At 39.1% G+C, this 24574-nt stretch overlaps 1 protein-coding gene across 2 annotated transcripts in view; it reads right to left on the bottom strand.

Annotated features, from left to right (window-relative positions):
* LOC140946251 (uncharacterized) overlaps nt 1-20279 on the bottom strand; it is a 41469-nt gene extending 21190 nt beyond the window's left edge. The window contains exons 1-12 of one of the 2 annotated variants that reach the window (XM_073395343.1): nt 20198-20279; nt 12004-12106; nt 10643-11014; nt 9829-9977; nt 9076-9330; nt 7464-7628; nt 6438-6569; nt 5904-6029; nt 5456-5552; nt 5122-5343; nt 3437-3813; nt 2550-2717 (exon numbers count right to left, since the gene is read on the bottom strand). In XM_073395343.1, coding sequence (XP_073251444.1) covers nt 2550-2717; nt 3437-3813; nt 5122-5343; nt 5456-5552; nt 5904-6029; nt 6438-6569; nt 7464-7628; nt 9076-9330; nt 9829-9977; nt 10643-11014; nt 12004-12106; nt 20198-20248 — 2217 coding nt within the window. In that variant the 5' untranslated portion in view covers nt 20249-20279. The remainder of the gene's footprint in view (nt 1-2549; nt 2718-3436; nt 3814-5121; nt 5344-5455; nt 5553-5903; nt 6030-6437; nt 6570-7463; nt 7629-9075; nt 9331-9828; nt 9978-10642; nt 11015-12003; nt 12107-20197) is intronic. The other variant, XM_073395344.1, reaches the window with a different exon arrangement.
* Nucleotides 20280-24574: the final 4295 nt, after the last annotated feature.

The raw sequence follows: 24574 nt of genomic DNA, 5'->3' as shown, positions 1-24574 counted from the left end.
TATGGCGGACGGTCACGTTTGATAGGGCTTAATATAATTATGGCTACAACTGAGCAAGTTATTAGAATCTTCTGAAGAAGGATCTTGTTCCCCTCCACTTTAAAATGGGAAATATGTCAACCACTTTTTACATCTATTTACTGTAATTGTTATTATTTGGGCGTTGCCCAAATAGAGTAATCGAGATCGATTGTTTTGATTCAAAGTTGCAATAGGCCCGCAATACGTGCGAACGTAAACAAGCCAAAAAGGCGACTAGTCTGCCGCGCGATTTGTCACGACACAGCATTTATCCTCATTACATACATCGCACAGATAAGGCACGGAAAGCAATTCGGCAATAGAAGTCAAACGATTGAAAAAACAAGGTACGCTGTGTGAAACAAACTATTAAGTTATTTAAATTTTCCCTATGGAAAACAATTGTCGTCGCACAAAAAAAGACACACATACAAAATTTCAGCCCCCCCCCCCCCCCAACATTTTCATACCCCCTTCTCCATATTAAATGAAGTTTCCTTATCCACCTTTTCTCCATAAAAAAAATCCTAAACAGAAAGCCTAACAACGTTTAAAATAAGTACAAGTATGTTTTAAACTATTGATAAGGTCTCTCAAAACCACCACTTCATTTCAACAGACTGTAACTGCACTATCCTTTTGTAACCAAATTAGCACACCCAAAACTACCTCACTGCAACACCTCAAATCACGTTTACCTTCCCAAAAAATATTTTTTGTTACTTCATATCAAATTCTACTAGAAACCAGTTTCACCAAGAGAGGATAAAGGGGACAGAGAAGGCATCCCCCATGTACACCCTATTCCATAGGCAATTCGTCTCGCGTTGTTTTTAGAATCGGGATAAAGGTACCTTGCGCGCTGCGTGGATGTTTCGTGGAGGTTTCGCGTGACTAAACGCCGTGCAAAACATGTCGGGCGAAGGGCAATGAAAGCGTAAAGAGATCGAGAGCATTTCTGAATATTGAAGCGAAATGAGTCGGCGCTCACCTGGGAAAAGGGTCTCGCTCGACTCTTTGACAACCCGTGAAATCAGTTTAACTCGAAGTTATCGTAACCTTAGTGCTTTAACAAAATGAGAAATTTCGCCGGTCTCTTGAAACCGGTCGTTTGTACAATAAAGTAAGTAGCAAGTAATATTCATGTACATGTAATTAGTTTTACAAATTTGAATTTTATTGTAGTTTTTTAAGTTGTTAAGCGCTGTTGATCAGTGAATGTAAATAGCGCTCTGGAAGTTATTAAATTGTCATTATTGTTATTATAGGACGCCAAGTGTTATTTTTGTTGAATAATAAAAGACTAATGAAAGAATAAATATCAAACCAGTAATTGCTCTCTTCAAACTGTAAATTATAAATGATCCTGAGGGAATATTCAGTGTGTTAAGGATTTCCCTGCTGTATTGTTAGCTCTATGCAAGAGAGGAAGGGCGATTCTTTTTTAATTTTCGTTTCGCTGACACAGCTTTAGCAGAAATCTCTCGTTTTCGTCGACAAAACGAATAGCAATATCGCTCTTCGCGTCTTCCGCCATTTTTTTCTGCCTCAATTCGTGAAGGACGCGTGTCTCTGATCGTGGGTCATCCACGCAGAACACATTCGAGCTATGTGATTGGCTGTTGTCCAATCCTCCTTGGGATCTGTGGTCTTAAAAATAACTAGAGACGAATTACCTATGGAATAGGGTGTGTACGGAGGATGCCTTTTCTGTCCCCTTTATCCTCTCTTGGTTTCACTGATTAACAAACTACAGCCATTATCTTACTAATCCACGCCCAATATAACTCCACGCCTTCCACTTCAAACATCTCAACCAACCCCTAAAACATACAACGCTACTGCACTACTAACACATCCTAATAGACATAAAAAACTTCACACACGCCTAGTAAATGGACGCGCAAATATACGGTCCCAGAGCGTCTCGTTTGGTTCTGTTTTTCGCCTGTTTTTAAAAGAAACGTATTTTGCAATATGGGGGCCAACCAGAAAACTGAATGGTTAACTTGGTCACCATAATCAAACCTTAATATTAACCAAATAAAATGAACGTATATACCTATAAACAATAAAAAGGGTTGTAAGTTTTTAAGATTAGCAAATAAGTTGTGAGGAAATGAATTGAATTGAATTGGCACAAATTAGTAAATGCGATAGTTTGTACGACAAATCAAAGGCTTGGTTTCCAAACATTCGTCCAGATCGTCTTCATAGCCTCAATCAATGTACTTCGACGACTTGGACCGGATCCCGACGTTCTGAACGAATATTTAAAACTTCAGTCGTATCCAGGCAATTGCGATCGCCTCAATCGTTTGGATAGTCTCGCAACGCATCAGAAGTGTTTCTATAGAACTGTGTCGATCGTCTGTTTGAGACGACTTGGGCTATTATGCCAGCTATTCACTTGTGTTGCCCAAAGAATTTTGCTTAGCGACAACTTTTCATGAAAGAAATAATTACCCAGTTCTCTCTTTCCGTTTAAGAGCAATAAATATGCCTCTAGTTTTACTTCTGACACATACCACACTAATATCCTCGTGTTTACCATCAAAGTTTTGCAGTTCCCGAAGACAAACTTGAAATGAGCTATTTGTTACGTCTTCGGTCCAGATGAGAGCGGCATCATACTCTTGACCTGTTTTCAGATGCTCTGAAGTCACAAGGACTACTGGGGCCTCAGTGAATTTTCCCTGATGAAAAAGCGAGTAAGTTTGTCAAAAATGGAATGTTCTGAAAATAACAACAACTAAAAAACAATTTGAAAAAGATTGAGTTAAGGAGGGTATTTTTACGCGCACCGGCCACTTTAATCAGCAAAAACTGGAAAAATGGAGAAATTGGAAAACGCAATATAAAATGTTTTCCTTCCACACGAGTCCACACTAGTCCTACTAGATTTCAAAACGTGTCTTTTTTGGCAAAAATGAATATACAGTGAGATTTTCAGAGATCTATGAAAAGCGTTTCCGAAAAGTGCTTTTCTGGGTGGACAATTCATCATTTTTAGTGTGGACGAAAGGCTGTAAGATAAATCAATCAATCCATCGTGGTGTTCACTCGACGGGACCTTACAAGTTTTTAAAGAATGTTGAAAGAGTGATATAGATGGTTTAGGATTATTGAAAAGAAAAGCGAGCGAGGATGTAAAGAAAGAACAAAAATTCCATACGGTATTGCACATGTTGCGGCCTAGCACTAGGTTTTAGGTAATATGCCGATATAAACTATCAATTACGTTAAATTTGCGCATCATTTTACGATGATTTTCCGTTTATTTAGTATTTGTGTTTCATGTAGCAGACACAAATTAAGCCCATGCAAAATTCCCTTCATCGTCATGATTATTATTCGGCACTTCTGCATGCAAAAAAAAAACTGTTCGTGAAACATTTAAATGTTCCCATCATACCTTGGGAAACGTCACTTTCTCGCAGTTTGTACCACTCCACCATTTGGGCAAATTAACCGTTCCCGTAAGTGCTTCAGGAGGCCCTCCTTGATAGGCAGCCCAATCAATGCTGGTGAAAGGGGTAAATTTCTCTTTTTTCCTTCCTGCTTGCAAGGCACAAACTGTAAAGTTTTTTGCGCTGATGTTTTCTGTCCATGCAGTCACCGCGTCGTGGACTTTAACAGAGTTATTCAATTTGATGTGATTGACAGTTATTTGGACATGAACCTGTTTATCCGGGTAGAACCGGTATGGTGGAAATGTGACGGTCTGACAACTTGAATCGAGCCATTTTGGAACACGGAGAAGGTCTTCTCGGCCCCGCACAATAGGAAAAACTGTTCAACAAAAAAATTATCAACTTAAAATACTATTTGGTTCATGTAGTGCTTTTAATCATATTTACATAATTATCTATTTGATTGTTTTTGTATTGTATTGTCTTCTGTTAGTGTCACTGACCTTCCATGTAATTCAGCCTTTAGGCTGCGAGAGGGATATCAATAAACTATTATTATTATTATTATTATTATTATTATTATTATTATTATTATTATTATTATGTGAATAATCTCATGATTTCAATGTCTGTAATTCATATGCGCTGCGCTTCCGATCAGCTGGATACCGAAGCGCGCCCAAGTTTGCTTATGCCGTATTTTTTGGGGGGGAATATTTTCTAGTGAGCTTGCGTTGCTTGTTCAGTTGTAATGTTACGAATTTCCTTTTTGTTTTGTGTTGTTAATGACTACTACAAAAATGTCCTGTGCTCAGTACATGTGCTGCTCTTTTTGTGGGTGGCCATGGCCACTCCCAAAGGATTTAATAGAGTAAAAACTATTTGTCCAATTAATCGCATTTTAGGCATTATACTGATGATTACTTCCTCCATTTAGATATTTACAGGAGCAACTTATATTTACAGTCTCTCGCCCATGAATTTATTTGCTAGAGCTCTTATTGTATCCAGTCCTTTCACATAAAGCAACAGTGCTGACAACAACGAGGATGCGTAATAACGTGACTTTGTTGAGCAGAGCCACTTCAAATCTTCGTATGGGGTTTTAGGAGGACTCTGTTATAAATAAACGGTGGGGCCTATACCCGCCAGGGCTTATAACTAAAGTAGAAACAGCACTTCGGAGATTCTTCGGAACATCTTTAGCAGTAACTGATCAAAGTAAGTTTTACATTTACTGGTTATTAAGGTATTCCTGGGCCCAGTTGTTCGAAGGCCGATTAGAGCTTAACCTGGGGTTAAATTTAATCCTGGTTTAGTTTTCTTGTGCTCAAAAGCATTTTCTCGGATAATTTTCTCTGTTATTTTTAGAGCTTTCAATCATCAACCTGTAGGCAAAAAGAATTGAAACTGAAATGCTTTTTAAGCTTTCATATCTGAATTCAAATCTCGCACTAACCCTGGGTTATCTTAACCCAGCTTTGAACAACTCGGCCCTGGAGACTAATTATCGCATTTTTACCATAATTCTGCGTGCTTTATATAATGGGAAGCAGGTTTTCAAAATCTACCACATTTTACCATTGTTTCAGATTTAAAACGTTAATAAAAAAATGGGGGGGGGGGGGCGCTTATATCCAGGGGAACCTAAAACGGCTTAGAAGCGGCAGTTTACGGTCTTGCTTACCTTCACAGCTTCCCGGATGGTAGATACGGGGGTCGCTCTCAAGTCCTTTGCAGTAACCGAGCTTCTGCCAGCATCGATTGTCGTATGTCGTACCACTCGCACTGCACACTTGATCTTGATACGATGGACATTGGTCATTACATTCACAGCGACCGGCATACGCATTATATGCTTTGCAGACTCCAAATCGAGGGCATTGCACGTTAAGGCAAGGATCTATGTCTATGTTGAAAAAAAAAAAGGGGTGGAAGTTTTAGTAGAGTTGAGTTTAAAGGAATTTCAATTCAACCAACGAGCGCGGAGTTTTCTCAAAGGGCCTAAGTAAAAAACGTACCTCCAACAACAGCATAGGCTACAGTAAGTGGGTCATGGATAGGACCAGATCCACTGAGGTCTTTAACACATATCCTCATAGATTGCAAGCCAACGTTCTGCAAAGAGAGACACGTACAAGCAAGTTATTATAATACAAAAGAAGTGCGTTTTCACTTTAGCAGATTCTAATTATGCTGGTGAGAATCGTTTTCATGCTAATGGGGAGAACAGCAGTAAGAAACGAAAAGAAACGTTTCTTTTCCATTATCATATGTTATTTTTTATTTTTGCACTTGCTGTAATAAAAAATATAACAATAATAAAAACCTGGCGACAGGTTAAAAATAAAGAAAAAGAGAACGGCAGGAAATGAACACACCAAAGTGTAACCGTGGTTTACAATTTAAAAGTTTTCCTATTTGGGAATGTCTAATGACGTGAGTATAGAGAACGAAACACAAACCTACCTCCACCCAGGTCGAGATTATGTTATTTTCCGGGAGAAACCGGCCCTTCGACTGGCGATCGTATCGGTGATTGACAGAAACAAGGACAACTGGTGACTCGTGGAATGTTTTATTGAAAGAAACGTCCTGTAAGAAAGAAGAAATTCAACACGATTTAGAATCGTAGCCTGCGTAGCAAACGTAATTTAACCTCAGTGTTTGTAACGTCCGCGAAGTGTGCCGATATCCTTGTTCTGCGGATTCCTTTCCGGGGTTTCCTTTCCTTCCTTGGATATCCTTGTTCTGAAATACGTTTTGTATTTCCCATCAACCTGACTGTCAAATCGACAATGGCATTTTAAACAGACCAATTATGGCCCGTACTCAAATCCTGTTAAACAGGTAGGGGCCCAGACCAAGAACTTTCGCGCTGTTTCGCAGACGGACGTAACCAGAGATAGTGTCGACCGGTGGCAGGGGCTAAACGATCGTGGTTCTCATCGATTAACGTAGTAAAGCACAAACAAAACACTCAAGTAGTTTGGCCTTTGTTACCTTGACAGCCGATTGACAGCTACCACTCACCTGGCAGAAGCCATAGTTGTCCTCAGCTGACGGGTATCCGTCATTTGGAAAGAACTTTTCTCCGGCAGTCACGTTGTCAAGCCTGAGGAATGCGAACCAGTCCTGTTCGTGAAAAAAAAAAACCAGAAACGTATAATGTTCAAGGAATCATTTGATGGATTTGCCCTAAGTGAGAAGTAAGTGCTAATGTTGGCTTAGGGGAGGGGTAGGTGGGCAGTTTCCCAGACATGTATAGTGATCCAAGGGATCGTTTGATGGATTTGCCCTAAGTAAGAAGTAATTGCTAATGGTAGCTTAGGGGAGGGGTAGGTGGGCAGTTTCCCAGACATGTATAGTGATCCAAGGGATCATTTGATGGATTTGCCCTAAGTGAGAAGTAATTGCTAATGGTAGCTTAGAGGAGGGGTAGGTGGGCAGTTTCCCAGAAACGTCGAATGATCCAAGGGATCATTTGATGGATTCGCCCTAAGTGAGAAGTAAGTGTTAATGTTGGCTTAGGGGAGGGGTATGTGGGCAGTTTCCCAGAAACGTATAATGATCCCCCTTGGGATTATTTGATGGATTTGCCCTAAGTGAGAAGTACGTGTTAATGTTGGCTTAGGGGAGGGGTAGGTGGGCAGTTTCCCAGAAACCTATGATGATCCAAATTAAGTGAGAGAATTCATCATCATTTTACTGTTTTAGTTGATAGCCTTCGAAGCACTGGTTACCTCATGCCTCATATTAAGAGAGGTTGTTACTTTTCCCTTTCCGGTTTTTGCAGAAATTCTAAAAACGCATTAACCTAAAAAAGATAACCTGTTAAACACTGGCATAGAGTCCTGCAGATCTGCTAAGTACAAATTGAATATAAAAGGACCTAATATGGAGCCTTGTGGGACGCCAGACACTACCTATTCCTTGTCCTAGATCACAGCTGATGAAATGACGATTGATTCCCCGCCAAAGACATAATATCTATGTTACGTGTATACTTTATCGTTATTTCCCACGTACCACAATTGTATCTCTGTGTTTTCCATCAAAAGGCAAGAATTCCCTGATGCAAACTTTGAAACCTTCAGAATTTACATTCTCCAACCATACATAAACAGCATCAGTTTGCTTTGTACTGCGGCCGTACTTTGCGGAAACAAACACGTACGGCTTAGAGGCAAAGCTCTGGAAGACAAAATACGAGGTCAAATGAGCCTATGGACAATGAAATGGACGTAGATTGACTGAAATTTGATCCATCTATTAATCCGGGACAGAGGCCTTGGTTTTGACAACGTTAACAAGGGCGGATTCAGAGGAGTGGGCCCAGGACGCCCAGGCCCCCACCTTTTGTACAGGAATTGTTTTCTTTTGTAAACGTGTGTCAGATGGTACGTCGAGCTTTGTTACTTAACTATATTTTCTTAAATAAACATTGTTAACACTGAAGAAAATTTATCGAACGTTGTTCGAATCAACCGCCCTTATAAACTAGCTTGAAACCGACAAACTGAAAGATACTACTGATACCTTCCAACTTGCAGAAGCTTTAAAAGTCTTCTCAAAAGAAAATCATTCGTCACTATTTGCCCGATCTTACACTGCCAAGGCGTGCGTCTCAGAAGCCAGAGCTGTGGAAGCGCTTTTGGTATGGTAATTTTCTTTCAATTTTACAAAGAATACAGCACAGTTTCACTAAGTTTATATGTACTCATGTACATGGTTATGAAACGTTTTTTCAGTGATACGCGAAGGAAACCATTTCTGTTTTGCGATATATGTAAGTTGTTGCTTTCATTTTCAGGATCAATAGAACCGAAAAACCCTCCATTTTACAAGAAGAATTGGCAGCCTGTAACAAAGGCCTATACTCCAAACTCCACACAATTTTGCGGCTCCTAATGATCGGCCCTGTCACAAGTGCAACCGTGGAACGTAGCAACTCATCACTGCGCTTTGTAAAGAGTTGTTTTAGAAGCACCATGAGAGAACACCGCCTTAACGCACTGTCGCTGCTCTTTATTCACAAGGACGTTGCTCTGGATTATGATGCAATTATTGACGACTATGCCAAGCGCAACAAGAGAAGGATGACATTTATCAATCCCATGCAATGAATTTACTTATGATTGGTCTTAGAGTCATGTCCTTGGGATGCATTTCCTTTGTTGAATTTTTTTTAATATAAATCTTCTTTGAATCTGTGTTCGAAGCCTACATTTTTGGTCGCAAATGACCAAAGCTCCCAAAACGCATGCAGTAAATATCCTTCTCAAACAATCTGGATTTGACAATCTTTCAGGGAGACAATGTTGCTGCCTTTTCTGGGAGGTTGTGCTCCCGCCGCAATCGCGTCGGTCCCCGCTAGCATCATAAAATTTAATTTAATTTCGCAGTCCTGATAGGCGCTATCGCGCTCATATTACCACTGTATACAGTTACTATGTCTCTAGGTCCCTTCTATCACAAAATCCTCCGTCCGCCACTGATTGGTGTTAAGGTGTTACATACCAAAAAAACCTTGAGAAATCACAGAAAGCACAATGTCATTCCTGCTAAAAAGTGTTGTTCTTACATGCAGCATTTTTGTACTTTATTTTCAACAAATTGCTAACTAATTTCATGATCTAACCTGAAAAAAGGCCACTTTTTCACATTTGGTTTCTGTGGTCCATATTCCACCAAGAGCAACGCTTCCTTGCGTTATGCCTGTGCTTGGCTGGTCTTCGAAAGCTAACCAGTTGATAATTCCTGTGTCGTTTTTATTACCCGCCGTGCGCGAACATAGTTTAAATCCAACTGTATTGATGGATTCTGCCCATAGAGCCGAGGGCGTGTGAGCCATCGATGAGTTTTCTTCATGATTCAGTGACACAAAAACGTGGACCTGAAATGCATCGGTTAGAAATTTGTATAAGTAAAAACAGATAAAGCGCTCCAGTGCCGTTGATATGCCACTGTCAGTCCATCGAAGTACTAACTTGTTCCCTTTCAGCTGTTCTCCTTGTTTTAGTCGTTTTGATCGACCGTTGTAACGTTTTTTTTTTTTGTCTCCTTTACAATATTATTTTCAAGAAAACACCGAGTGCTTCTATGGTCTAACTTGAAGTCATTTCAACTGAGAAATCGATATTCTGAGATTAACTCCAACACGAAACTGTCTGGTAACATTACCCAAAAGATGGCGAATTATTATCATTATTTTTTTCGATTCTTAACTCTTAGTTGATGAAGGGTTGGAATACACATTAGTTCCTTGACTCATTTGAAATTCCCCGGGGAAGCATTGTTCATGAATTTAACGATGACGTAAAGTTTAAGCTCATAGCTTAGTCCACTTTAAAAGTGCGGAAGCACATCTTGGTATGCAGTCATAAATACTTACAGTCCGTAATCCAACGAATTCCCGATGAAAAGTCACATCTGTGCAACGTGACAATGTACAGTGAGTCGGCGCTTCACATTTGCTGCTGTTGCGACTCCATTCCTGCCTTGTCTTCGAAACGTCTACTTTTCCAATCTGATAGGAGAATCCTTATAAGATAGAAACGCAATTTTATAATATTCTAAACCCTTAAAGTAAAGGCAAGGTGCTTAAAAAAGAAAGGAAGTCGAAGAAAAGTGCCGAAGAGTAATGAAAGCAACAAAATTAAAGTCCTTAGCTACGACAACAGGACCGACACGGCTAAGTGCAGGTCCTCAAGCACCATATTCATGTGTCGCACACGAAAATTTGAAATTTTATGGCTACGGCGTGGGGGGCATTTGGCCCACAACTGCGAGACTAAGAGTGAGTAGTTTGAGTGTTATGGTAGTCACCATCTGGCTGTTTGTAATGATAGTATGAGGCATCAGTGGTAGTCGGAGTCTTGTATCTGGAACGATTTTCGAGTTCGTTGTATTTGAAGAGGGGTCGGGAAAAAAATCTGTCGCACTCGGCTACGCTTCGGATATTTTTAATGCTTTCCTCTGTAATGTACGATAAACATTGTGACCCGTGTTTGATATACGAAGAAGCGAAAATATACTATCGTGTTTGAGACATAATAAGAGACGAGGAAGGCCCGAGGAACAAATCTTCCATGCAGGATCCGAGGTTCCGGTGTCACATTGCGAAGGGGGAAGGGGTTGGTGGCTGAGGGAAGAGGAGGTTGAGAATAACTGACAGAGCAGGTTATACGGGAAAATTAAATTCTCACTTGGTTTGAGTGTTCCGTTGCCGCAGTAACGAAAGTTACAAATTGGGGGCTTCCCAAGGTGGTAGACGTAGAATCCTCCACAGTTACGGACTGTGATGCTTGTTGAGTATTCACAACAATTGTTTTTGTAACGGAAACAAACTTTGCGTCGGACAACACCCTCAGCTCTTTCAGGATGACTGCCATTCAGCCAACCCGGCAGTTCTGCGCCACATCGAAACTCGGGAACACATGAATCCGCCATTTGCTTTCCAGCATCTCCCCCAAAGCGATACCATCCGTTAAGATCATCATCACAAAGGAAGTCAATACTGATGTTGTAAAAGGAGTTTGCTCTGCTGGACTCGTTAAGGAACGTGTAATGGTAACACTCTAAAATAGAACAGAACATTATTGGCTTCCGAAATTAAACCGGCGTTCATAGACGGCGCACGTCAGCCGGGATTGAGGCGCAGTCTTTTAACCCTTTAAGCCCTAAGAGTGATCAGCATCGAATTTCTCCTTGTAATAACAATGCTTTGTAAAACAGAGTGGTCATGAGAATTACGGACATGATTACACAAGATGAATTTGCATGATATTTTATCAACCTCTCCCCTCTACTTCTGTAGGAAATGAATAGGGGCCACAAATGAGAATTCAGATTTTGATCCTAGGGTTTAAAGGGTTAATATACCATGAAGCTACCAAATGTGTCTCAGTGCTAAGTGCGTTTACGTGTATAGAGACGATTTGCCCAAACATTTGGGCAAAATCGCTTCCCAAGAATGAAACACGTCCACTTATGACCAGACATCACTCCCTCGGTCAACCACATGCACTGCGGGTTGAACGCGTTTAGGTTTTCTGAGTGGGAGGCTATTGTTGGAAACTATGGGCGGGACCACTAACCCGTCTGAGTTCGCAACTGGTTGTCAGAAATGTTGGCTTATAGGGGAGGGGTAGGTGGACAGTTACCCAGAAACGTATAATAATCCATTCTTAGTTCCATCATACTCATTCGAAAACATAACAGGGACCTAAAGGGACCTAAATTCAACTCCAAACGTCAGTGGCGTAGGCAGCCCATTATAAAGACCTCTTGGCCCGGGCCTACAAATTTTTGGTTTGATCACTCTACCGCTTTTAATAAATCATGCGTTGTTGAGGTGAGCTACAAAGCTTAAGAGCTCAAAGTGTTGGTGAGGTCAGTGCGTACTAGTCATGCGTGCAGTCTTCAGGATATGTGGAAATCAAAGTCAGCCAAGCGTGCAACTAGTCGAAAAGCCGGCTACGCCCCTGGAATTGTTTGACTACATTTGAAAAAGTAAGTGAGTATGAATAATGGCGATGCTATAGCTAATGTATATTTTCAGTAATACCTTTTGCTGATATTTTAGCATCTTCATCAACTTCCTTGATTTTTGTGTCTTTCCAGTAGCTCTGGTACATGTTCTTTTCTTCATGGTAGTTTGGCAGTGAACTCTGTAAAGTAAAATGAATCCGTTACTTGTTACTGACTTTTCAGATCTCTTACGATGCGGGAGTAAGAATTGTAAAGAAAAACAAAGGGAGGTTAGGAATTAAGGACTATGCGAATCCTGATCTAATGTTAAATTCTCCCTTCGATTCGCTCCCATATATGCTACAAGGCAAACTGGAAGGAGATGAATCAAAAACCACTTGAGGCACATTTCGTCCACTCCATCAATTTCGAGTTAATAAAAGATGGACTTACTCCTTGTACACCGGTTAGTGAGCGAGGAAGAATGACAATCGGCGATGTAGCGATAAACAAAAATAGCATGTAACGAAGCATCTTGGAGACAAAAAAATCCAAAAATTCTGCGCTCCGATTCTCACTCCAGTGCGAATTTGTCGTTATGGCAAAAAATCAGAGAGAACGACAGCCTATATGCAAGTTGAACCTGGAGTGATATTGCTGGGATTGGCACCACTTCCGGCGGGTACACTAATTCTGTACACGTAATTCTGTACATTATAATATTCATCAGATAAGCAAGTCCAGTACTTTTAAATTGCAGTTCAAGTTCCTGAACATCTCATCAACCGTAAAATTCCAGCACGATCCTACTTATAACTTATGACCATTAAACCGCCGTTTTAATGTCTTTGCGAAAGAATTTCAGTGTGGCTAAACGGCGCCAACTAAATATTGTTGCTTAATCTGCAGGTAGCTTTTAAAAAAAGTCGATTTTACTGGCAGTATAAGTGGTTCAAGAAGTTCGTCGGTATTTTCATGATGCATATGTCTCATACAATGTGCCGTTTCTAAACTTTTAAGCTCTCTGCGCCGAAGTTCTTTCGTTACGAACGCTTCAGCGACATTGTCTATATACCCGGGGGGAGTAAACTGAACGATTGGTTGAAAATTTATTCTAGACTAGGGAAAACGGAAATAAACTACTCTCAAAAATATAAAACTAGAAAGTTTGAACTTACTCGCCACTCAGTTTAACGGCAAAGAAAGTGTCGACCCTGTAGTTTCTGGAAAGTAGCGACTCTAGGATAAGGAGGGGTTTGGGGAGCTTAGTCTACTATAAGGTCGCAAAATTCACCTGAGCTTGATTTGGTATAGGCTAAGAGGGTCCCTGCGGCACACCCCCACCAAACAAATCTAATGTACCTCCCCCCCCCCCCCCCCCGGGCTTAATATGCGCCTCGTGGCAATGTGAAGGCTTGTCTTTTACTCTAGGGAAATTCGCAATTTCAAGGCAATTTCATACACAATTTACGTGCGATTGGTTCCATGGTAAAAAAAAAAGTTTAACTGAGTTTTGTCCTCTATTTTATATTTTCCACAAAAATACAAACTCCTCATTTTCTCCACTTCACGTTTTCTACACTCCGCATTCCGGCACTACGCATCAAAAAGGGAGCTTTAGCAACGACGACGGCGACAGCAACCAGGCCCGGGTTGCTCGAAGCATGGTTAGTGCTAACCAGCGTTAAATACCATGGAAACCTATACATTTTGATACCTCTTAACCAACGGTTAGCGCTAACCAGGCTTCGAGCAACCGGCCCCAGGACGTCAAAAAAGCAATAGGTTTATTACGCAATGCACGTGCATCACGCTTTTTTGTACATTTCTTTACCGTCCTTGCACGACTACGAAGTGAAAATGCCTCATTGCAAGTTTTATGGAGGACGTAAACAAGCGACGACGAATCTCTTTTTCTCTCTCTAAACTTGAGTGCGGTCCTCAAGAAATCAACCCCAGCGAAATTCGCCTACACTTGCCATTTTCAGCAAATTGGAATAGACGCGACAAAGATTGAAAAAACGGGAATTCATTTTAAAACTGACGTGTTCGCAGCCGTTGCCGTCGTCGATGCTAAAGCTCCCTTTTCCAGACAACCGCGGTAAAAGAAATTAAACGATGACGCCTGTTCTGAGTTGGTCAATTTCACTCGCGAACATGATTGTATCTTATCAAGCACTTCCTGAACGACAAAACTTTAATCAACTGTGAAGTGCAACAATTAGCTGCTAAGAGGATTTCATACCACGAAACTAATATGGCTATGGCAGGATGAGCTTTTCACCTCAATGTCTGTGGTTAATTTGCAATTCCACTTAAGTCGTCTGGGGCGGGATAAAATACCTTCAAGACTTAGAAAGATACTCTCAAAAATATACATTGTATAATAGCTGAACAAAATAAATGTGTTTACTTATTACTTTCTTCGTCATCTTTGTATAATAACGACCACTATGGCATAATTAAGGAAGTCAAAACTGGCGTTGAAAAAAATTTCATCTGAAAGAAAAGTTTAAGCCTGGTTAAGAGAACGGATTGTGCGGGCCCTTGCGGCTGCATTACGTGGACGTGAGACAGTGATCCGGTAACACTTAAGATTAAACATTTTATTATAAAAAAGTTGAACTTTAACTGACCCTTTTCTAGTATCCATAGTTAGCAGAAGTTGAATATAGAATGCAACAACGTCACCAGATGAAGTTCCTTTTAGATGTAATTTTCGCAACTCCTTTGACTTTCCTGGCGTATCCTTCGTAGTAGGCGCCAGTTTTTTTACGGCGAAGGTTGCCTAGTCCCTGTATAGCGTTTACCCAGACCTTCTCGGTCAATTCACTTTGATGACGCCATATGGCGAACGGGCAGGAAACACTCGCTTACTTTTTCGCTGTGATTACGTGCCCCGAAACGTATTGGCCGCGCAGAATAATGGGGCCTTGGGAAAAATAATAATAGTAATAGTAATAGTAATAGTAATAGTAATAGTAATAATAATAATAATATTTTTTAATGATAATAAAACTTTGTTCAACTTTGAAAATATGTACGTAATTTACAGAAATATTTGAAGTAAGAATTAACTACTATACAACATTATGAATCAGTATAAATCAGTAACATTCAGTGTCAATAACGATGTCCCAAATACATTCCTTGCGGCTCAGATGCGATCATTGTTGGTAGCACAATATCACTTGCACACAGTCCAGTGTTTTAAATTAATTCATGACCAAAGAAAATTATCCGTTTCTGATATTAAAAGAAGCAAGTTAAAAAGAATAAAACCTCGTACTCCTAAATGGCGCCTTCTACATTTTGGATCTCAATGTCAGCGCTCTTAATATCATGATACTGAGCTTTCCTTTTTGCCCTAGATCCTCTAAGACAAATGAGTTCTGATCTTAATAATGTAAACAAGATTTTGCTTCTGTTCCACGACATAGTTTTAAAGAGATTGTTCGTCTTTCTGAATGGAAATCAGCTCCGCTAGTCGACCGTGATACCTGAGAGATTGTCTCCCCATACCGCCAGCTGTTGTAAACACCCAGGTCGTAAATATTCCATGTTCAATGTCGAGAACTTTTCTTGAATATCAATACAGACGTTTTTTCCCGTTCTCATGCATACAATAGACCTGTTGCGGTTCGAGGTCCTTGTACGATTCGGCATGTGGTTGACAGACCCTGACTTCAAAGAATGCCTATCGTTAGTGCTCCCAGAATCCACCTGCATGGATATCCAATCTCGCATCCTGTGCTTATATTAGATCCTCTACTTAGCTGTTCTCCAGAGATATCTTAAATGACTGGCTCGGTTTCAACATCACTACATACCCTACTCAGAGGTTCGGGTTCCAGATCTCATAGCTCGTTGCGACGCTGAGTTACAAGACATATCTAACAAAACCTCAAAGTTTGCAAATCATGGAGTGGTCTACGGTAAGAGCTTCCCCACAAACACAGAAGGAGGTGATATCACCCACTGGCCACTTGTAGGGTAGTTTTACAGCGTTGCAAAACTCCCTTAATTTATTCAGGTAAAAGCCCAAATCTTGGATAGGAAGCACTGTGAGCCACGCCGATGAACCTGATCAACATACCCAGACCACCCAGGCGGACTGGAAGCGCTAATAATAATAATAATAATAATAATAATAATAAATAAAACAAGGCATGGCATGGCCAGTATCCAAAGATCCTAGAGAAGCCTCATGTAGACACAGTCACCAACAACAAATGGTTGTCAAGTAATTTGAAAGGAGAAACAGAGGGACTACTTGTAGCAGCTCAAGATCAGGCAATAAACACCAGAAACTATCAGAAAGTAATATGTGGCCAGCAAGTGGAGAGCAAATGCAGAATGTGTTCGCAACATGAGGCGAGTGTTCTCACCACTACACGACCCTTGCTCCCCAACTAGGGACTAATCAAGCTCGAAGGGAGAAATTTCGAGGACGCTCGCTCGGGCGCGCTCTATAACAAAAATCCCAAAATGCTAAAAAACTACCCGACGCCGGCCATGCAGGCAATTCCTGTGGAAGAAAATAATAAGTACACAAATTTGACTGTTCACTTATTCATAATATGTATTTCTGAGAGTATCTTTTATAAAAGTATTTCATCCAGACGTGCTAAGTGGAATTATTTAATATAGATTCGTTTTAAAGAAAATATGGGAAGAAAAATTTGGGATTTACTGAGGCTTGTACTTGCTTGATGCAGGGTAACCAGTTATTAAAATATGCGCTCCTCACTACACTCACATTTTCGTTATAATCAAAGCGGAGCCCCCGCGCGCGCAAAGACCGCGCAGCGGAGCACCATGGGTAATAAAATTTGATGAACTATCCATCCGAGAAAATTTTTGTATGACGTCACCGTACGTCCATCTGTACGGACTTTCCGGGTATGGGTAAGTAGAAATGAATTCCTCCCCTCTCCCCTAGAGAGTGTTGTCCCCTATTGTTTCAAAAGCCTTAAGAAATGATTGACAAATCAGAATCTGTCAACTGACCAAATGTTTGGTGGATTTTAGGGGCCGACCATTTGACTTTTGAGGGGATTATGGGTGATTTCAGAAGAAATGTCCCGCTGACTGATTTCGAGAGGAAAGAAACATCCAAGTAAATTCCTGGAAAAAAAAAATATCCTGCACTGAAAAAAATATCGCTCATGAGTATAATCTTACACCGTTATATCTCGGGGAAAGAATTTCTAACTCCAGAGAAGTTTGGGAAAAAATTCTCAAACTAAATCAGTAAACCCCACAAACGTCCAATGGTCATATCAACCATTTAGGGGGCGAGGGAAGAAACGGATTTTACACCTTAGTAAATGTCATCCACCAACAGAATGGCTGGCGCGCTTTCATCATGCGGTGGTTTTCAAGACTAAAGTTTTGCATTTCAAGATTGAAAATACGCCGATAAAGGACACAAATGGAACGAGAAAGTTCGAAAGAAAGCTCAGTTTCCTCTTTGTAAACAAACGAACGCTTTTCGATATGACATTGTCTTTCGAGGAATTCAACCTTGTTTTCTACACGGCGGATCGGAGCGCTTGGCTTGTTTTGAACAAGGCAGCGAGGTTAACGCGTTTCTGAAGACACTTGAGGTACATTCCGTACTCTATGATCAAAGAAAGTACGTTGTTAAAAGGAAATTTTTGGTATTTATAAAGGTTTCATGGAGAAAAACTACAAAATGTGCATTTGAAATTGATTTTTTGCCATGTGCTCGACCGATTCAATATGCGTCAACTCAACGATTTAACTTGTCTTACGCGGATTGCTCTTTATTAAGGGTTTTTGAATAAAAATTTTCAAGAAATTAAGTTTTTTATCGGTCATTGTTCTTTCACAACATTAGCTCAAAAAACAACCATGAGACTATAAATTGTGAGATTCAGACGGGCCCTTTCTTGAATTAAAACTGAAGTCACTTTGTTGTTTTTGTACATGTTCTGCATTGAGTTGCTATTCATTTTCTCGTTCATTACTTGCCATTCAAGAATTTTGCAGTGTGTAGAATTCAAGAATTTCTGCAGTGTGTAGTGTACAGTGTGCAGTGTGCTGCTCTTTTTCCATAACTTGTAATAATAATATAATATAATAATATAATAATTATATAGCGCCAATATCAATTTTGCTATTTTCATCAGCGCTTAATAAAAATAAAAATATTTCAAAAACAAAAAAATTACTAAGACTGCATTAAGTATATATGCATAAAGTGCATGAACCTACCAAAAAGAGTTAAAACAATTATGTCAACACTAAAACTATAAAAATTACCTGGACTACGTAAATTGTAAAAAAAAAAAAACTGCATAAAACCTACTAGAAACGAGATTAAAAAGCACATTCAAATCACCAAAAGCTTTCTGAAATAAAAATGTCTTGAGTGTCTTTTTAAAAGATGCTACTGAGGGGCTACTCCTAATCGCATAGGGCCCTGAATACAGCTGAATACCGCTTGAATTAAAGCCAATTAAGTTTACTGCGTTTGTTTTCAGTTTTTTATTTACGGCTTTATATTCTCACTGAAAAAGTGAACTTATCTAAAAAATGAAAGAGTTCCCTCTATTCTAAAACGGACAGACTCGTCAGCTTTTCGAGCCCGAGTTTGTCTTTTTTTAATGAAAAAAATTGTAAGTTGCTGTGTTAACGTTATATTTGTAGCGAAAGATTGGATTATAGTTATTAGAAGCGAAAACGGTTATCGTTTGCTTTCCTATGTCTGTCCTCAGAGAAAATATTACACACCTTACGGTAAAATTTTCTTTCAGATATTGTGAGGTATAAATGTAAAGGCTACGCATAACTGTTCGTCCGAGCCCGTTTAAAGAAAAGAAAAAGAAAAGAAAATATAATGGGCTTACGAGAACACAAAAGTCCTTAAGTCGGCCTGATTTTTCTTTTAGGTCTTCCCTTAAACACAGAAACACCGACCCTAGAAATCGTAACCTGTAAATTGCTGCTACTTAAGAGACCTACAATTTAACAATTTTTTCAATTCAGGTTTGTTTGCCGGATATATTTTTCTTAATCATGTAGCCTCTCCCTCTAAAGGTGTCTCATGCCGAAGGCTCTTGGGGATGTGAAGACCTTTTGGTTTCGAGTTCATGTTATTACTTTAATTTGATTGCTTTTATCATGTATAACATGTATATCATGTATATCATGTATATCATGTATAACGTCGTTTTCAGTTCCATCCAAGATGAATATCTTTTCCGAGTGCTTTAAGTAATTAACGTTAACGAAGTATACTTTCTCGTGCATTCAGTAATTGGAATTGCAAGGTTTCTGTTTGTTCATCTGTGTCTTAGTAAAGAACTGCTGTTTAATTCACACGCTGTCTGCCTCAAATTAAACAACTTGACGTTTTGTCGTGATTTCTTAATGTCTGTGGAAGACAATATGGAGATAATAGCCTATGAAAGACAATATGGAAGTGATAAAAACTGATGATGTATAACATTTTGTATAACAGTGTGTTGGTGCTGAATTGCGAGAAAGCAGACTTAACCACTAATAAACTTAATGGCTCCACAAATATTTTATTTTACAATACGGTTATAATCGTTCATTATAGTCGTTACGTACAAAGCGTGAAGTCAAGCCGGCTACATATTCCCTTTCCCACCCTTTCCGGTGCTAGTAAGACCACTTTTATTGCCTATGAGAAAAGAGTCGTAGCCTGCATGAAAACTTTCAGAGGATAGGGGTATATAGTCACTGGGCCTTTCGAGAAACGGGCCCCTGGTCCCTGTAGGCATATGACTTCTGAGGTTTCATACTTTACAACCTCTTGACTTATTTGTAACTGCTTAATAAGCGTTACTTCATCATACACTTGATCTAAAAACAATACCTTTTTATTGAAGCAGATCTTTTTCAACAAAATCTTATGGCTTTGAGCACTAGCAAATAGGATTCTTAACAGTGACATTTCAAGCCTTTACAATTTCCTTCTTACATGTAAATATCAAATTTAAGAAATCTTTCCGAATGTAAAACCGAAGAAAATGGTTTGCGTTGGTATACTTTCCAGCGGAAACAAATTCCGGTATCGTAAACCTTATTTTGCTTACTGTACTTATCTCAGTGACTGCACTGAATCAGATTCAATTCTGGTTGGGTATAATGAACGTTGTTCTTGAATTTGTCAAATTCTGGAAGTAAAAGCATTAATTTAAGCAATCAACGATTCTACTTCGCAAAGTTTTTAAGTGATTGAATAGTTACATAAAGAATTCACAGGGTGTGAGAGAAACAAGTTAAAATTTACTTATTGGCGAAGTAACTGCGATAAGAAACCCTGTTAGAAGTAAGAAAAAACCCATAACGTCGTTTTCAGTCCCATCCAAGATGAATATCTTTTGGTTTAAGTTATTAACGTTAACGAAGTATACTTATTTCTCGTGCAGTCAATAATTGGAATTGCAAGGTTTCTGTTTGTTCATCTGTGTCTTAGTAAAGAACTGCTGTTTTATTCACACGCTGTCTTCTTCAAATTAAACAACTTCTACTGACGGTGTTTAATCGAGTAAATACGGTGGGCCTTTTTTAGCCTGTTTATCAATAGAGAATAAATATGAAAGATGCATCATCAAAATTTCTTAATTTTCAAGTTATTGCGCAGCTACAAATGCAAAACAGCTGCTAACACGATTTGATGTTATCAAGCTCTGCAGATATCATACTTATATGAATCATGAACTTTTTTTTGTATTACGAAAGAATTTTAAAAAAGGATTGTATTGACAGTAACAAAATTATGGGAGCTAGCCAACTAAAATTTCGCCAGTCGCCTGAATAAACTGGTAAAAAGGTTCCCTTAACAGTCGAAATCGTTTTATAGCGATTCTGATAACTCTCCCCGGCTAAAAAGGTGTTCGGCTTAACTGGGGGGCGCCCTAGTTCCTTCGCGTAAATGACATTTGAAGCCGAAATTGCTACTGTGCTGTCAAAGAAACGAGAATGGTGACCCCCCCCCCCCCCCCCCCCTCCCCTTTTTATAGGTTTTTTTACTCGTTATGGCTACAAGAAAAATAAATTCTAAGGAGAAAAAAATTCTGGACGGTAAAAGTTGTATTTTTAGATAAGAATGACCGGTACAACGCTCCATTTGGAGCCACAGAGAAGTGTGGGATAGCGTCAAAACGGTCCCTTTTTTACATAAATTTAAAGTCACTTAACACTGAAAAACTATAACCTGGACCGACAAAAGCGCTATAGGGTTTAGTAACATTCATAGTTTTTGTTAAATGATAATTATCAGTTTTTGACCGTTGCACGTTGTTCCAGTTTTGAACTTTTCTCGCGCACCTTGCCAAAGACACCTAGAGTAACGGGCTCGTAGGGCGAAAAGGAGAACGATGACCCCATCTTTTGATTGTACATTTTTAATTTACTAATTGGGCCCATTTTGAAAAAATTCTGGATGGTACATCCTTTTCTGGGAGGGTATTACCTTTATTAACTAGGTACTCGTCAAAAAAATATAGGGGGGGGGGGGGGGAGTTGGCCAAAGCATTTGGAAATGTGGTTGGTAAAAACACCTGGTCCCCCCCCCCCTCCCTTCGTCACAAAATTGGCTGACCCACCCCTAAAGCAAGGCTGGAAATTGCATGACCCACCCCCTAAACATGCATGTTTGGTTTCCTCTTAATAATCCAATAAAACCTTGTTCTGTGCTTGACAAAATTGGTTGATACACTACTACAACCAATATCAAAATCACAAAAATCATACCTTTCACTGAAAAGACAAATGTGAGAAACCGAACATTTCTTGTTTCGATTAGCCTGCGTCGCAGACACTCTAAACCTTCTCCATAGAGAGTCTGCGAATTAGTGCACAATATCGTGTTCGAATCCCGTAGAGTTGCAAGGACATATGTCGGCGTTATTCTCGGTTTTCACTCATGTGAGGAAGCAGAAATAAAAACGAAAACCTTTTAATAGAGCAAGTCTAGAATCTGGGAAATGAAAGAAGATAAATATACAAAAAGCCTTGTCAAGAATCAGGTCTATGCAACAATTCATATGCGAGATATTCCGAAAAACGTTTTACCCAAATTTATAAAGCTTTGTATGAAGACGCCATGCTTGTGTCCCTTTCAAGGCACAAATATGGCCGCCGGAAACCAAGTCAGAAACATCTGTTTTTGAGTTTTTCTACTTATGCGTGAATTCTTCGCTTGAGGAACTCATAAAGATTAAATTAATATCTTTTCTAAGACAAGGAATGTTTAGGTAGCAAAATCTCCAAAAATCCGTAATGTTTTTAACCCACATAAGAGTTTTCCCGGCCGCCAGCTAAATGACGCTTCACGCAAAAGCCTGGAAATTCAAGCGTCCTGTATCGCAAAACAAAGACTTTTGAACCGAAAATTTGTTTGTATGAAGGTTTCATCATGCTTTCATCATGTGGTGGTTTTCAAGACTAAAGGTTTGCATTTCAAGATTGAAAATACGCCGATAAAGGACACAAATGGAAAGAGAAAGTTCAAAAGAATGCTCAGTTTCTTTTTTGTAAACAAACGAACTCTTTTCGCTATGACATTGTCTTTCGAGGAATTCAACCTTGTTTTCTACACGGCGGATCGGAGCGCTTGGCTTGTTTTGAACCAACAAGGCAGCGAGGTTAACGCGTTTCTGAAGACACTTTAGGTACATTTCGTACTCTATGATCAAAGAAAAGTATGTTTTTAAAAGGGAATTTTTGTATTTATAAAGGTTTCATGGACGTTTTCTAGTCATTTTGATATCGGCGTGAAAGAAAAACCACAAAATGTGCATTTGAAACTGATTTTTTGCCATGTGCTCGACCGATTCAACATGCGTGAACACAACGATTTAACTTGTCTTAAGCGTATTGCTCTTTAGGATTAACTTATGGGTTTTTGAATAAAAGTTTTCAAGAAATTAAGTTATTCATCTGTCATTGATCATTCATAACATTAGCTCAAAAAACGACCATGAGATTACAGATCGTGAGATTTTTAGAAACATTCAGACGGGCCCTTTCTTGAATTAAAACTGAAGTGTTGTTTTTGTACATGTTCCGCATTGAAATGCTATTGATTTTCTCGTTCATTACTTGCCATTCAAGAATTTTGCAGTGTGTAGAATTCAAGAATTTCTGCAGTGTGCAGTGTGCTGCTCTTTTTCCATAATTTGTAACAATAATATAATATAAAACTTATATAACGCCAATATCAATATTGCTATTTTCATCAGCGCTTAAAAATCAAAATATTTCAAAAAAAAATTACTAAGACTGCATAAAGTATACACGCATAAAGTGCACGAACCTACCAAAAAGAGTTAAAACAATTATGTGATGAACACTAAAACTATAAAAATTACCTAAACTAGGTAAATCGTAAAAAACAGCATAAAACCTAGTAAAACGAGATTTAAAAGCACATAAAATCACCAAAAGCTTTCTGAAATAAAAATGTCTTGAGTGTCTTTTTAAAAGATGCTACTGAGGGGCTACTCCTAATCGCATAGGGCGCTGAATACAGCTGAATACCGCTTGAATTAAAGCCAATTAAGTTTACTGCGTTTGTTTTCAGTTTTTTATTTACGGCTTTATATTCTCACTGAAAAAGTGAGCTTATCTAAAAAATGAAAGAGTTCCCCCTATTCTAAAACGGAGAGACTCGTCAGCTTTTCGAGCCCGAGTTTGTCTTTTTTTAATGAAAAAGATTGTAAGTTGCTGTGTTAACGTTATATTTGTAGTGAAAGATTGGATTATAGTTATTAATAGCGAAAACGGTTATTGTTGCTTTCCTATGTCTGTCCTCAGAGAAAATATTACACACCTTACGCTAAAATTTTCTTTCAGATATTGTGAGGTATAAATGTAAAGGCTACGCATAACTGTTCGTCCGAGCCCGTTTAAAGAAAAGAAAAGAAGAGAAAATATAATGGGCTTACGAGAACACAAAAGTCCTTAAGTCGGCCTGATTTCCCTTTTAGGTCTTCCCTTAAACACAGAAACACCGACCCTAGAAATCGTAACCTGTAAATTGCTGCTACTTAAGAGACCTACAATTTAACAATTTTTTCAATTCAGGTTTGTTTGCCGGATATATTTTTCTTAATCATGTAGCCCCTCCCTCTAAAGGTGTCTCATGCCGAAGGCTCTTAGGGATGTGAAGATTTCCTTTATTTTGGCTTCGAGTTCATGTTATTACTTTAATTTGATTGCTTTTATCATAAGTATAGAAACGGAGGCCTCGCTTTTAGCCCTGGCTAAATCTATATATTAGACACGAAAATGTCTATCTTGTTGCAAAATAATTTCACCCTGTTTTCTTTACAAATACAAGTAACCGAATGTATAGTAAAACCGAAGAAAATGGTTTGCGTTGGTATACTTTTTAGCAGAAACAAACTCCGGTATCGTAAACCTTATTTTGCTTACTGTACTTATCTCAGTGACTGCACTGAATCAGATTCAGTACTGGTTGTGTACAATGAAAGTTGTTCTTTAATTTGTCAAATTCTGGAAGTAAAAGCATTAATTTAAGTAATCAACGATTCTATTTCGCAAATTTTTTAAATGATTGAATAGTTACTTAAAGAATTCACAGGGTGTGAGAGAAACAAGTTAAAATTTACTTACTGGCGAAGTAACTGCGATAAGAAACCCTG

Source organism: Porites lutea, chromosome 8 (genome assembly GCF_958299795.1).
Source record: "Porites lutea chromosome 8, jaPorLute2.1, whole genome shotgun sequence".
In the NCBI taxonomy this organism is placed as follows: domain Eukaryota; kingdom Metazoa; phylum Cnidaria; class Anthozoa; order Scleractinia; family Poritidae; genus Porites; species Porites lutea.
The sequence above is the reverse complement of the archived record's forward strand: the minus strand, read 5'-3'. Positions and strand labels throughout refer to the sequence as shown.